General features: G+C 39.4%; 1 protein-coding gene across 2 annotated transcripts in view; it reads right to left on the bottom strand.

Annotated features, from left to right (window-relative positions):
* FTCDNL1 (formiminotransferase cyclodeaminase N-terminal like) overlaps window positions 1–2,995 on the bottom strand; it is a gene marked incomplete at both ends in the record, with an annotated part of 33,848 nt that extends 30,853 nt beyond the window's left edge. For both annotated transcript variants that reach the window (XM_079709717.1, XM_079709718.1), the window contains 2 exons: window positions 119–214; window positions 2,881–2,995. In XM_079709717.1, coding sequence (XP_079565843.1) covers window positions 119–214; window positions 2,881–2,995 — 211 coding nt within the window. The remainder of the gene's footprint in view (window positions 1–118; window positions 215–2,880) is intronic.
* Between the last annotated feature and the right edge of the window lie 12,814 nt (window positions 2,996–15,809).

The following is a 15,809-nucleotide window of genomic DNA, read 5'->3' as shown; positions in this document are numbered from 1 at the left end:
TGTACTGGAGGGGAGTATCCAGATTAACACAGGAAATCAGTGATTAAAGAGCATTCAGGTGTACCTGAAGCTGACTCTTTGCCAAAAGACATGTAAAAAAAAGAAACTGAAATCTTACCTAACTCGGCAACAGAAGCTGCTATTGTAATGACTGATCTGTTGTACTCTTGATCAGAAAATATGTTGAGCACTGATACCTCAGGATGTTTCTGTCCTATAAAGAAAACAACACATAAATGCAAGATTTTTTTCCTGTGATGAAATCTTAATACTTTATTTCTTCTGATATAATTAAATAGAAATAGTTTAATAGTTTAAGAGAAAAATTCTGGGGGGTGACCTCTGAAGTGACACTGACTAATCATGAAATTTGTAGACAGTAACGTCTACTTCTTACAGTGCTTCCTATACAAGCAGATGGCTCAGCTCAGATACGAGGCTTTGGTGTCTATGAGAGAACTTTTCTGGCACTTGCTTCAGAACTTGCCAAAGTTCTCTTAACTCAGTCTAAGACGGTAGCTCTTCTTTCAATCGCCAAATCATATCACTCTAAATTCTGTTCCTTATCAATCTCATCTTCTAGGCCTTGTCAATTTTTCCTTCCAAACCCAGAAATCAAAATCTAACATCTGGAAAAACTAGGATAGGCCAATTAGTGCCTGGAGCAGAGGTTTCTGGGATACATGCACCTGCCTATTAGAAACTGTTCTGACTCCACCATCTCCTTTTCAAAGGCCAACAGCCTTCAGATGTTAACGACTTCCAGCCTTCAGCACCTTGTGACTCACTTGAATGTGTAACCCGAAGGAGAAAGCTGCCATACCCTTGTATGGCAACCACACATAACCCTGTAGTTATTTTTGAAGTTTACAAGCCTGGTTCAGGCTCCTTAAAAGTTCCTCGTATGCCTACAAAAGCAAATTCAGAGTGAAGGACAGAAGTTTTCAGACGGTAATTAAACCTTTCACTATGCCATTATATCTTTGTCGCCCTGTCCCCTGGCAGCTTAACAATTAATCTTTTCAGAGGAGAGGAAAAATAAGTTACAGGCAGCAACTACAGAGCTTACAGCAGCCCCGCACTATTAATTTTAATAACATGAAAAGATAAACTTATGTCACTCACTCATAGCCAAATGAGCATCTACAGAGACCTGCCCTGGTGTAGGTCTAAAATGTATAATTCAGCTTTCTTTCCATAAGACCTTTTAGGTCATTTAAATGTTTTCACATTGCTTAATTGGAAAAAATATAGGTGATATCGTTTTATTCCACTCACTTAAAAATAAATGCCTTTAAAGTATTTGTAAAACAGCAGGTCATTTTCTTAACTAGTGCTACCTTCCCTGCATTTTTAAAACTATGAAAGATGGGTAGGAACACGATCATACAACCTCTTTTTATGTATTTTTTTCAACATACTTAAGCTTTTAGAAGAAATGATTTGATTTGATTTTTTCATTCTAAATCTTCTTCTGAAAAGCTTTTATTCTCAGTTTCATGATTCAATTGAATCAAATGCTGAAAGAATGAAACACTCTGTCCTGAAATTTCTTAAGCATGCATATAGAAAAAAAATTACTGCTGGCAGGAGGAGCTGTCAGTATGAACCTCAGCAGAAGTAAATTGTTTGGTATTTGTAATGCAGTGTAATAGCTATAATTCCATTTGAGCTGCTGTCACTAATAAGCTGATAAAAACTGTGAGTTGAGACCCAGGCATCCATCAGTGTGTGGCTTCCACAAATGTCTCTGCCCAGTCACTTAATCACAGAATATGTCTCTGCACATTCACCCAATCCCATTAGATGTACTATCTGACAATGCGGGGCCCAAGCTGGCTCTTACTGCCAAGAGAATGCAAAAGCACAGCTGCACACTGACTCCAGAGGAGCTTTCTTATTAGAAATTATCAGGAATTTTCACAGACATCTCCAGCTCCCTCAAAGTTGCAAGACAGTAACTTAAATGTGCTCAGCATTAGCAACGGGCTGGGGGAAAACACTTCTCTCTCATGAAAAGCAATAACCAAATAAAAAATGGCAATCAGAAATTAAAATCGACTGTCTCAAATGCTTTAGGGCTGTGACCCTAGAGTTCACCTGTTGCCAAAAAGCTGTTGATTTCAAATAACAAAGTTAAGTGATTGTAAGTCTGTAAATACACTATGTTCTGTGTACGTGTGAAAGTAAAAACAAATGTCTAGAATTGTACGTCATCACATGAACATTTTAACAGGGTTAAAAAAAAAGAGAGAGTAGTATGTCTTATAGTAAATACTGGCCCAGGGAGTAAGGAGGCTTGAGTTTCAGTCTTCTGAATTGAATCGCAGAGTAATCATACACACATCACTTAAATGCAACTGCCTAAGAGTCTTTATGCAGAGAAAATGGAGTAGAAATATTAATGCTGCAATGACAGCATGGGCTTTGATGGCAGGAGTGTTTTTGAAGAGTACTTGGTATTTGGTAAGCTTATTTTTTATTTAACCTGCTGAATAAAAGGCATAATATACAATTATGCTCATTCTATTAATGATCATATAAATGGCCCATAAGGGAAACATTAAACCTTTATGTAAATATATCCTCCTCAAGAGCCTGCCAATATCCTGAATAATGTGCATTTCAGACACTCTCTCCAATGTGAAGAAATATGCTGTGGATTGTATGCAGGCGTTTGGAGAAGAGCATATGTGCACATCTGAGTAAGTCGTCTATCTCAGTATCCTGGAGTCCTGCAGAAGCTATAACAGCCCAAGAACAAGGGGGAAAATTCAGGAAGAAAGATGAAGAGTGTTCTATAGACATTGTTAGCAGAGTACAAAAATTACCGTATTATCAAAGCACTACATATTCACTTCAATTGCCTGTTGTTCCTACCATTTTTTTCAAGAAGAGCTGCTTTCGCTACGTTCTCAACAATGTATTTTCTTCTGGCTTCTGAAATGTTTAATAAACAGACAGCCAAACGGAGCCCCAGTCTGGAAGAAGACATGGTAATTTTCTTCTAGAATAGGAGAAAAATAAGCCTTCATTTTGGTTTCTACAGTTCATTCATATTTTCATGTTCATTAAACTTTTTAAAAAAAAATCATAGCTTTTTGGAAACCAGGCAGTCATAATATGAATACTTCACTATTTCATTCCTCAGTAACACCTAAAGGATAAAATCCTCAGATTGACTCAACCAGGAAACATGTATACGTGGTCATGCACATATGAACATATGAAGATAGTAACAACACTAGAAAATATCCATCAAGTTACTCAGTCTGAATTCTGTCCTGTGAAACTTCTTCATTAAAGTATGTTACTCCTTTTAAGAATTGTCTTCCAGTTTAATCCTGTTTTCAAAGAGGCATGATACTTTTGTTAAATGAGATTACTGGGGAAATGCAGAAAAGAGAAATGAGGCAGATTACTTAATATGCTGATTCTTACAAAAGCTATTCTGACAGAGAGAAAGGGTATCTCTACAGGCCATGCCATGGGCAGTATATGAACGAACAAAAGGGGCTCATTTGGGGGCTTTAAATGACAACTATATGACTAAGTTTCTCTTGTACTTTGATCTCCATAGTCCCTATATCAGCTTAAAATCTGGTTTCACAGGACTCTGTACCTTGAACTGAAAGCTGACATGGACTACTCTGATATGTTACTCAATAATCAGCCAAAAATGTGACTGATTTTGTTGAAAATGGAATGATTCCACACAAGCTTTGGTGGTTGCTTTGATTCTCCTTAGTATTCTAGAATGGCATTTTCAACTAGTTATCTTTCTATACCCCGAATGACATTATGAACTAAAGAAATTTCAATATCTCAAAACAAAAAGAAAATAATTCCCCTTTTTAAGATCAGGCCATCATATTTCGGCCTCTTTTAAATATAGATAAAAGTGAATGTGGCCCTCATGAACTCGATCAGCAAATATTTGATGAGGGTCATTTTGTGCCACATAATGTTCTCCGTGTGGGGATACTGCAGGGAATGATGTCCAACTCTTGAGACACACGTGAAGCTCGTAAGTTTAAGCTAACATGCTGTGGTGCCATTAACAGTGTTCTCCATGCATATCCACTGGCTTCTGTTCACTAGGATTGTTCGTTGGCCTGATCACTTTAACCTAATAGGGGATACAGGGCTTCATGGTTAGTTCAGGTTTTCATATCATGAACATCATCTCATGATTGAAAATTCATAAAAAATACAGTCATTAGGATTTTGTAGACATTAATAACATTGTTGTAATAAAGCAGCTCAGACATCTCTCGTTTTTATGTAAACAAAAAATTGCTTTACACAAGGGGTGTGGGCGTCTTCTGGCTTTCATTTGTTTTCAGTGTGTTTATGTAGCTTAATTGTCTCATCAGGCACTTTCCCAACATAATTATGCTTTTTAACAAATGGTGTTTATGGCAACCCCTAACAGTGCAAAAGAAAGGATTAGTTTCATCCTCTCATTCCACATTTTTATTCCCTGTGGACAGCTAAATCACACAAAGATGGTGTTAGAAAAATCCACCTTCACTGCAAAAGCTGAAACTAGGGGCAATATCAAGCTTTTGGCAAGCAGTCAGGCTTGTTAGTAAAAAGGGGAAGTCTTTCTCTCTCTCCGCCTCTAAGAATGTGACCCCGAGCAAGACCCCAAACACTTTGTGGTTTGAGGGAGTGTGATCCTAGGCCTCCCACCGGGATTACTTCCGGCGAGAGACCTAAAACCTGCCTCCCCTGGAGGAACCGGCTGGGCCCCTGAGGAGCTGAGCAGTTCGCGACGGCTCTGCCACATCACCTGTGTCCTGCGCACGCACCACCGCCGGCACTTTTAGGGCGGCAGAGGCTCGCCGAGGAGGCCGTAGTGCTTGGTCTGGGGCAGACACCGTCGCTGGGACCCCCTGCGCGGTCCCGCCCAGGTTCTGGTGTGGAGGGGCCCAGAGCCACGTGAGCCGAAGGGTGAAGGGTAACCCGAGGGACTCGCTGAGAGCCCCGGGAGACTCCAGCAGGGGTATCAGCGTCCGCGGGCGGCGGGCCCCGGAGCGAAGGGCGGCCGGCGGCGGCGCTGCCCCGGGCCCGCCTCGAACCTGCGACCACGCCGGCTGCTCCGCGGTTTGGAGGACCCACCTGCTGGCGCGGAGGGCGGCGGGGTATGACGGCGCCGAGCCGGAGTCGCCGCGCGTGACCGGCGCGCAGCTTCCGTCGCTGGCCCCGCCTCCCGGGCGCTCGGGCGCGCTCCAGCTCCGCCGCCCGCCGGCTCGGCTCTGTAGCTCTCTCCCTGACGCCACCCGACCCCACCGGCCCCGACCGGGTGCCGGCGTCCCCGAGGGCTTAACGTTCTCTCTAAAAGTGCTTTCCCGCCCCACCTGCTTTAACCTGTAACTCTCCACAATTCTCTCGTAAATGAGTTAAAAGGGCATTAGAATCTAATGATGAGGTCATTACCCGCTGATCCTACACCAGCAGGGGGCTCTTTTCTCCGGTTTACACACAAACGCATCTTTAATAAATTCCCTTCTGAGAAATACTGCCCGCGAGCGATTGCGAATATGATCTAGACCCACCTCAAGACAAAAGCATATACCCATTTAGTCTAAGTTACAGCGAGAAAGAACCAGGCATTAAACATTTCCCTTTTTTTAGGCCAGTGAACCTTGAGAATACATTCCTCTTCCAAAAATTCAGGACCTGCTTTTTTTTTTTTTAATGTAACAAGGATTAAATGTCACCATTTTGATCCAATTTCGTTCCTGAAGTGAAATAATCACTAAATAACTACTTTGGCAGAATAAATTAATTTTTAAATCTATTTTTTATTTTCTAATTATACTTTTTAAACACAGATTTGAGGAAATTAACATTTATGTGGACATTTGGTTTCTAGCCTAATGTGGCATAAAAATAAGTAACATAATGAGTGTTAAAAAAAATCAGGTTCATGATGCTTCTCACATCATCATCATTGTACTTAGATGTCACAACAGTATTATGTGCGATTGTGTCAGATCCAGCCTTCTCCATCTCGGAGTGTTGGCAGGTAGGAGGGTTGTTGGCAAGAGGAGGGGTGTTAACCTCAGGATCCTGGATCCATTCCAAGGCTGGTAATTACATTCTGCCAGCCAGAATTCATCCCATAATTTTAATTGGATAAATCCTTTCTGGCCTAAGCTACTGCTATGCCTGTCAAACTGTTGCCACATTTCACCCCAGAGGTGTCTGTGTTTTAGTTGCAAGAATCAGTCCCTTTGAGGTTGGCTTATCAGTTTAAATCCTCAAAATGCTTTGAGACCCTAAGGAATTAAATATATATTTAGGGGTTTTTTTCTATTGACTTTGCCTAGAAATGCATAAAATAGATTTATACTCATGTTAATGCCTAAAAACCAATACCGATCTAATGTCAGTGGATAATTTTGAGAGCTCTTTAACCAGATCAACATCCTCAACCTTCTCTTCTTTCAAGAAATTTTATTGCCTATAGCTTTAACTTCCAATTTCCAAAAAGTTCTGCAGTATCCAAAGTTTCTTTCCATGGAAGACAATGGAAATGAAGCCCCTGTATTTCACCTTTCCAACAATCCTATGATGAGATGACTTGCTAAAACGAAAGACAGAGTAGTAACATTACACCTAGTCTTATCATATCCCTCCAGAGAAAACAGTATGACACCTAGGGGCTTCATGGTTCTAGCTGTAGCACCTGCCAGGACTAAATCTTCCTCCCTGCATCTCCTAATCCTCTTGGTGAGAACCACTCTCTTCCAGGGCTGCCGGGGCATCAAGTAAGATAATGCTTCTGAAAGCATCAACATAGAGGAGTTACTCAGTAAACTTTAGTCCCTTTCTCCACTCCACTCATGTCAAACACAAATGGAGAGGAAGCAGGGCCCCAGGGTTCTTTTGGAAGGGGGGCAGCATCTGCCCCTGCCTGAAGACTGTAAGCATATCTTTTTTTAAAAGACAAGGGGACAGATACCAGCAAGGCTGATGAGAAGTTTAGCAATGAGATTGAAAGTATTATTTTGATCTCTTCAAGAATGGAAAAGTACCCTTGGTGTTAGTTTAGCTCTATCACATGTAATCCTGCCCATTTCATGCTTTAAAAGAGATTATGTCACATTTACAATGTAATTATATCAAGCCTCTCATTTTTATTTAACTTAGCATGCTTTGGAGGGATTTTTTCATACTTTTCGGGTGAATGTGTTATTCTGACTCCTCATTTCTCCTGCTAATAAATCCACATGCAGGGCATTAGTTCTTTTGCTCATCATGGATCCTGTCCAGAAACAAATAAGTACTAGAAGAGAGAACAGCTAAAAGTCCCAGTGTCAGTTCCATCAATGACAACTGCTTCCTAACACTCTCATAGCTTCCCTATGAGACAAAGAGGACACTTTCCTGTACTCTTCATTTTCAGTTTTGCAAGCAGGGAGAACGTAGCTTTTGTAAAAGCCTTCCCTGGCCCATCAGAGTCGAGGCGGGTAAAAGGGAGAGACTGTGCTCTAGTGTGGCTCCGTAGATCTACTTGAACGCAGAGCCCAGTACTGCTTGAAGAAGCCAGGACTAGGGTGAGCGAGGGAGGCATTCAGCTTGGGCACAAAATATAAGTGGGTGCCAAAAAACTCGGTAATGCAATATTGTAAGAAGTCAAAATTAGTACAAAATAAGAAATCAGTGCTAAACAAAATATCAAAATTTTAAGTGAAGCAGGATCCTACCCTGCACTTGCTGACTCACTCACACTCACCTCACCCTGATCCCTGCCCTGCGGTTGTGTTCCCTTTCATGCCAGTCTGTTTCTGATTTGTAGGGTTGAGTGGAAACTGCACCACTCTGCCTCGCCTGCATCCTCTCTTCTGGCCCCCCAAATGGGCAACAAAACCAAAAGTATCAACGGTAGAAATTTCCAGGCCAGCGGATACATATAATTTACAGTTTGTTCAAGAGTCTCATACATAGGAGACTCAGCCAACTTATCACAAAAGAAGGTAAGCTCTTATTAGAACAAGCAAAAGAATCAACTTTACTAACTTAATCCATTTCACTACTTACATACCTGATGCATTTCAGAATACGGTAATTAGAAAGCTTCCTACTGTGCTGTGGAATTTTGAAATGCTGTTTTAAAGAACAGTTTAATTAATACAATGAATCTTTTTTCTCTTTTCATATTCTAGCATTTATCTGTGTTCAGGGAAATATGAGTAGAGAATTTCCCTTAGAAAGACAGAAGTGTAGGGAATTCCATGGTGGTCCAGTGGTTAGGACACCGAGCTTCCACTGCAGGGGGCACGGGTTCTATTCCTGTTGGGGCAGGGGGCGGGGTTAAGACCCCAAGCTGGGCAGCACAGCCAAAAAAAAAAAAAAAAAAAGACAGAAGTCTAATTCCTTGTACAATTTTTCTAAGATTACACTTTCACCATATTTTTACACTATGTCAGATTTCATTCTGCCTTCTTCCCTCCTCATGGAACATGAGAAGATTTTGTTTCTTCTTCCATATAAATGTGGTCTGATAAGTGAAGAATTAAAAAAGAGTGACTTTAGTTGTCATTCTAGGACAAGTTAAGTGCAGAAGTGGTTTTAATTGCTTCTGAGTAATAAATTATTTGAATCATGTGACATTATGAAATATGTGTTCTATTAGTCATTTTCTAAAATAGCAAATGGGTTTCACTGCTGCCTTATTTAGTTTGGAGTGGAGGAAGCTATGCTATTCATTTATTTTAAATGAAGAAAAGGAGTCTGATATCCAAAGAAGTTACAGCAACTAACAGAAATAATGCCATTGCCCTTACGTCTTAGCCTTAACTATGGGAAATGGATCTCTAGCCACTTTTGTCTTAATGAAGGGGGAAAAAACAGCAAAATTCCCATAATTAACAAGTTTTCCTCTTAATATTTGGGAAATGTCTTTCCCTTTGCACAATATGGACTGGATTCTTCCTCTCTAGTTAGCTGATCTCTTTATTTTTCTTTATCATGAAAAACCAGTAGAGTACAATGTAAGCATAGTTATTAGCTTAAATTGGAATCACTGGTTATGCATTCTATTCCTTCACAGCCAGAATATCTCATGTAACTGGCCAAAAAAGTAAGTCTATGATCCATTCACCCCTTAATTCATTCCTTTCCTTTTCCGCCTTCCCTGTGGTCATTCCACTGTGCATTCCTTTATTATGGAGGCTAGGTGTTGAATGGAATGAAGTGTCTCCCAGAGCCTCTCTCCAAAGCTGTTTTTTGGTTTTTTTATACCTATTAGTTATATTGCAGATGAAGAGCAATCCCTAAAATAGACTGAGTTTTTGCTGAAAATGTGTCTTAATTTATGGGACTACATTAAGATTATTTCTAAAACTATTGTAATTCACAAAATGTATCTTATTTCCAGAAAAATGCTGAGAATGTTTAGAAACGCTGTCCCCTAAGTAACATGAATTTTTGTTGCATTATGAGGTTTAATCAATAAATATTTACTTAAGAATTCCAACCAGGGCTTCCCTGGTGGCTCAGTGGTTAAGAATCTGCCTACCAATGCAGGGGACACAGGTTTGAGCCCTGGGCCGGGAAGATCCCACATGCCATGGAGCAACTAAGCCCGTGCGCCACAACTACTGAGCCTGCGCTCTAGAGCCTGCGAGCCACAACTACTGAGCCCACGTGCCACAACTACTGAAGCCTGCGTGCCTAGAGCCCGTGCTCCGCAACAAGAGAAGCCACCACAAGAAGCCCGCGCACTGCAACGAAGAGTAGCCCCCGCTCGCCGCAGCTAGAGAAAAGCCCGTGCACAACGAAGACCCAATGCAGCCAAAAAAAAAAAAAAAAAATCCAACCGGGGGTGATGACTGCCAACTTTTATTAAGAAAAATGACACATCTTGTGACAGTCCAATAGTGTCCAGTCACGCTCTGTGTACTTGTAGGCACTTCTGTGCTACTGTTGTTTAATGTCCTATGTATGTATATCTAAGTGAATGTCAACCCTTACTGACACCAAGAGGGTAATCTCCCGTATGCACAGGAATCAGAGACCCTGAACAGAAGCATCCTGTGATGTCTGCATGCCCTAATTCCCATGTGTCATCCCTTGCTTTGAAAAGGACTCCTTCTGGAGAGAACCAGTTCTCCTGCTCTTGGGCAGATCTCCAAGGTCTGTCTCTGCAGGACATTCAAACTGAAGGCTCGAATTAAGGTTTTCCTGCTGATCTGTTTGTCTTTTACTATATATTTCAGTGTTTGAATGGATTTAACTTTTAAAAATTGTCTTTTCACTACATTTAAATAGAAAATGTCTAATTTCATAGGAAGAAGTAGAAAAGTTAAATTTTTTGGTTCTGTTGTTTTTAATGTTTTCTTTATCCTACCTTGTGCCTCTCAGTTATTACTGACAGCTTTTACTTGAAGTTCTATGTTTTTGAAAAAGATTTGAAAATAAAAATTCATAGAACCTCAGGTCAGAAGGGACCTTAGAAATCATCTGGCACCTCCTTGTAATGTTTATTCAAACAATATTGGATCTGGAGCAAATAGGCAGTAGAGGTGGAAGCAGAGTTTATGATGAAGTGGGGTTAGGGGTGGGCACTGGGGGTGTCCCTGCAGTCCTACACTTTGCCCCCATTACTGCTTCTTCCAAGGCTCCTCTCTGAATGCTAAGGTGCCTTTGAAAACCACTGACTATTTCACCTACTTTTGTGGGGCTTGAAACCCTTTTTGTAACATTAGACAAAGTTCTCATCTTTTGAAGATTAACCTTCTATCTTGAATCGAGTCCATGAGGCTGTCTGAAAACACAAGCACTGTGGAAAATCCACACTACCTTTTTTTTTAATTTATGTATTTTATTTATTTATTTTTGGCAGCATTGGGTCTTCATTGCTGTGCGTGGGCTTTCTCTAGTTGAGGCGAGCGGGGGCTACTCTTCGTTGCGGTGCACGGGCTTCTCACTGCAGTGGCTTCTCTTGTTGCGGAGCACAGGCTCTAGGCACGTGGGCTCAGTAGTTGTGGCACGTGGGCTCAGTAGTTGTGGCACGTGGGCTCAGTAGTTGTGGCTCCCGGGCTCTAGAGCTCAGGCTCAGTAGCTGTGATGCACGGGCTTAATTGCTCCTCGGCATGTGGGATCTTCCCAGACCAGGGCTCGAACCTGTGTCCCCTGCATTGGCAGGCGGACTCTTAACCACTGCACCACCAGGGAAGTCCCACACTGCTTTTTAAATTATTGGATTGGTTTTAATAGTAATTTCTGTGGAGGAAAATAAATACGAATGGATATTCAAATCTGAAATGATCCATCAAGCGTTTTAATTAATACTTGCGGAAATGTGGTACAGAAACCAGAAGGATAAAGATTTGGGGGAAGGAGAAAAAAAGGATTCAAGAAGATGCAATCAAATAGAGTAGACAATTATAGTCAGACAACAGGCAAGGATAAAAGCGGCTTGGTTACTGTATCATTAACCAGTTCAGAAGACTGTAATACAGCCCTGCCCTTCTCAGGGCCTCTGTCACTTTTGACATCAGTATTTTCATTTCTATATTTGGGGCAAAAGGATGGCAGTGTTCCTCATAGGAGATTTTTGTATTTTATTTAGATATGGGGCCCATTTTTCTTTTTTGCACCCCCCAACCAAATTTTTTTCTTTTATTTCATGTTATGCCATTTGATCAATGGGCTTAAATTCTGAATGACAACAAAACTGGTCTGTAGCAGCAGTCTCAGCTACCCATATTTTAAAGCTGAATTTATATTACAAGTGTTAAAATAGTAAATGAAAAATATGTAATGAAAATACATTTTGTAAATCAAAATCAAATATCCACTTGATTGCTACTAATTTACTCCAGTAAAATTCAAACAATTGTTAATCTTTGAGTTTTCTTCATTTATCAATGTAAGACATAAAAGACCCCAATGTTTTTTACGGCAACATGATGGACCTAGAGATTATCATACTAATTGAAGTAAGTCAGACAGAGAAAGACAGATATCATATGATATCATTATATGTGGAACCTAAAAAAAATGGTACAAATGAACTCATTTACAGAACAGAAACAGACTCACAGACATAGAAAACAAACTTATGGTTACCAAAGGGAAAAGGTGGGGGGAGGGATAAATTAGGAATTTGGGAGGAACATATACACACTACTATATATAAAATAGATAAACAACAAGGACCTACTGTATAGCACAGGGAACTATACTCAACATTTTGTAATAACCTATATGGGAAAAGAATCTGAAAAAGAATATACATATATATTCTTTTGTATATATTTTAAACATGTATAAAAAAACTGAATCACTTAGCTGTACACCTGAAACTAACAAAACATTGTAAATCAACTATACTTCAATGAAAAAACTAAATTTAAAAAAAGACCACAGTACATTTTTGAAATAATTATTCAAATTATAAAACATATGTTAAACTACTCCAATCTAATTAGATTATCTAAAACTTACTGATACAAGCACAAATAATAGAGAAGGTTGTGTGTGGAAAAGATATTTTAAAAATTTATCCTGGGTCAACCTAAAGTAGTTACTGATGTAGGAATAAACCAATCAGAAGACTGTATATTCTGTAAGATAGCTTGATCTTCTCAAGTATGTCCAGCCTTAAAATAAACACCAAATATATTAATAGGAATATAGTATATTTTGTTCATTATAATGAAAGTAAATATCTGTGATAATACAAATTTTGTGTATGAAAAAAGATATTTTCTTCATAGATATCGTGATTTTTATTGATGGTTATAATATAAATCAAAGAATATACAGTATTTAATATTTCTAATGGGTTGGCTTTATAATTATAAAACATAGTTTTAAAGCTAAAAGGAAATCTGAAATATATCTCATCAAACACTCTAAGGGTGTGAAACTAAAAAGTTTAAGTGATTGCCACATGTCTAATATCACTCTTCTGTTTTAAAAAATCAATGCCTGGAAGGCGGAATCCAAGGCCCTTCTCACTGGGGCCCCATCTGCTTTTTCTCCTTTCCTTTTCCTAACCCTCCTCCTCAGTCTAATCTCATACTGCAACAGTATACTGCTCACCCAACACAATTTAAATGACTATATGTCTCTGGCTTTGCTTGTGCTTTGCTCAAACTTTTATTCTATGACCACCCTCCACCCACCTAATAAACAATCTCCACCTCTATGACGCCTTCCTGAATTCTGTCTTCTTCTCCAAAATTCATCATGCTCTTCTGTGTTCTCAGAACATCTTACCACTGAAACACTAACTATTGTTAGTTCATAAGTGTCTCTTTTCCCTGTTAGACTGAACAGGAATAAAGTAGTTCTTATCTTTTTAATCCCTAGAGTTTAGTCCAGTCTTGAATCATAGACACTTTATAAAAATTTGTAGAAGAGATGAACTAATGGACTGATGGGTAGATAAGTATACACATAAGTGAATAAATGCATGAACTAATTAATGAATGAACAGACAAACCAACAAAGGAGTGAACAGATAGGTCAAGTTTTTTGATCTTAGCACTATTGATATTTAGCGGAGGATAATTCTTTTTTGTGGAGGCTGTCATGTGCATCGTAGGATATTTAGCAGCATCCCTGGCCTCTCACCACTCGATGCCAGTAGCAGCAACCTCCCCCACCCCCACAAATTGTGACCATCAAAAATGCCTCCAGCCATTGCCAAATGTCCCCAGGGGTAAAACTGCCCTTGGTTAGGAACAGCAGGAATAGACGGAATGATGGCTGGAGGCAGCAATTCAGGTGGAGGGCAGAGATTAGAACTCTGGTCTCTGTTTCAGTCCGGTACTTTTCATACTAAGACTTAGTGAGATCCAAGTTCAATTCTCAGTCTTCTCACAATATATTCTTAAAACTTGAGATCAATAACAGAGTTAATGGAAGTATAACTTATGGAATAAATTATTAGAAAGCAACATTAGGAGTAAAGGTATGCCTTCCTTATATCAACGAATCTGGTTTACATTGCTTTTTTAAAAAAATAGCATTTATCTATACTGGATGTTATTAAATGCTACTTATTTGGTCCTGCCTAAAAATTGCACCTAGAAGGCATATGGCTTTTAAAATTTTTCTAAATGCCACTTTATAGCACCATCTTGTGGATTTTAGAGGAATTCACTGATTTCAGTTTAAAATGTCTAGCTATTTCTCCAAAAAGGAGGAAAAGAGAATAGAGAAACTATAAAAAAAATTAGGACATTCTTTGCTTATTGAAATGTTCTACCAAACTCTGAATTAGAGACTTAGTGTAAGTTTGACTTTGACTTTGGTATTTGGGCAAAATTTCTATTTGGCTTCAACTACAGCCTGCCCTTTGGCTTTTGGAAAGTCAAATAGCTACATACCTACGTCCTCATCATCATAGCTGCATCTGTACAGTCAGCAAAGGAGGGCATAATGGCAACAAGGAAGGATATTCTAATGCACTGGTTAATATTTGAATATTCACTTTGAATGCACAGCTATAACTTGGAATTAAAAGTTCCTTGTGTGCTGGAAGTATTGAAGAGCAAAGTGTTGCAAAATTAAGGAAGATTGTGAAAGCTGATGATCTTATATAGAAAAAAAGAACTTTTAAGTTTTTAAATTGAGAAATATGGAAATAGATTGATAATACAAATATTTGTTTCTGTACCATGATATCAAACTTTTAAATTTGTTTACCGAGATTTTTTTATTGTAAAAGGGTAATTGCAATTACATTTCACATTTCTTCTTATATCCAAGAAGTTTATTCTATGATGATATCTAGCTTCAGCCTCTGAAAATTGTTGAGATAATACTAAGCCATTTGGACTAAATATGTATTTATATGCTTCTATTCTAAATCTAAAAGGAGAGTAAAATTGAAAGATGATGATGCAAAACACAATAGACTTGAAGTTTCTTCCTCTTTTTCAAACATCTGAATTTTTCCTTTCTGACTTGAAAGAATATTCAAGCATAAACTGTCAAGATCATCAAATTCTCAGGGCAGTGCTGGGAACCTACATGGGATTACTGATATGGAAAAAGCACTTCTACTAGCAGATGTAATTAAAATCTAATTTTATAGACAAAATGTTTAATTGGTTATAATTCTTATTTGTTTTTCCCATCCCAATATACAATCTCCTTCTCTTCTTCATGAGATAAACTTAGCATAGCCATACACTAAAAGATTTTGTTCCTTGATCATATCCTTTATTCATCTCTTCAAATGGAAGAATTGCCAGTGGGGTTCAGTCCAGGGCAATTGGATATCCAAGCTCCTTTCTTCCTAAGATAAGTTACTATTACTTTGGGAAATGGGAGAAGGCAAGGGTGTTAAAAAGAGAAGAAATCTTCCTGAAGGAAACTTCACATAATTATTTTGACCCCAAAGTAATTATTTATGGTACAGGACAGTAGACTACTTTGTCTGCCTGTGTTGCTTAAAATAGAGCCCCAGCAGGTGGATCAGGAAGTGAAATCTAACAACCACAATGACAATAATTGCACTGGCATTTAGCTCTCTCTCTTTTTTTTTTTTTTTTTGGTACGCGGGCCTCTTACTGTTGTGGCCTCTCCCATTGCGGAGCGCAGGCTCCGGACGCGCAGGCTCAGCGGCCATGGCTCACGGGCCCAGCCGCTCCGCGGCATGTGGGATCTTCCCGGACCGGAGCACGAACCCGTGTTCCCTGCGTCGGCGGACTCTCAACCACTGTGCCACCAGGGGAGCCCCATTTAACTCTCTTTAACCCACATTATCTCTGTAAGAAGGCAGTCAATGCTATGAATAACACATTTCTGGCTTTGAGTAGATACCTAGATTAGTC

The sequence above is a fragment of the Hyperoodon ampullatus genome (genome assembly GCF_949752795.1).
Source record: "Hyperoodon ampullatus genome assembly, chromosome: 8".
Taxonomy (NCBI): domain Eukaryota; kingdom Metazoa; phylum Chordata; class Mammalia; order Artiodactyla; family Ziphiidae; genus Hyperoodon; species Hyperoodon ampullatus.
Note: the sequence above shows the minus strand (reverse complement) of the source record. Positions and strands in the feature narration are given on the sequence as shown.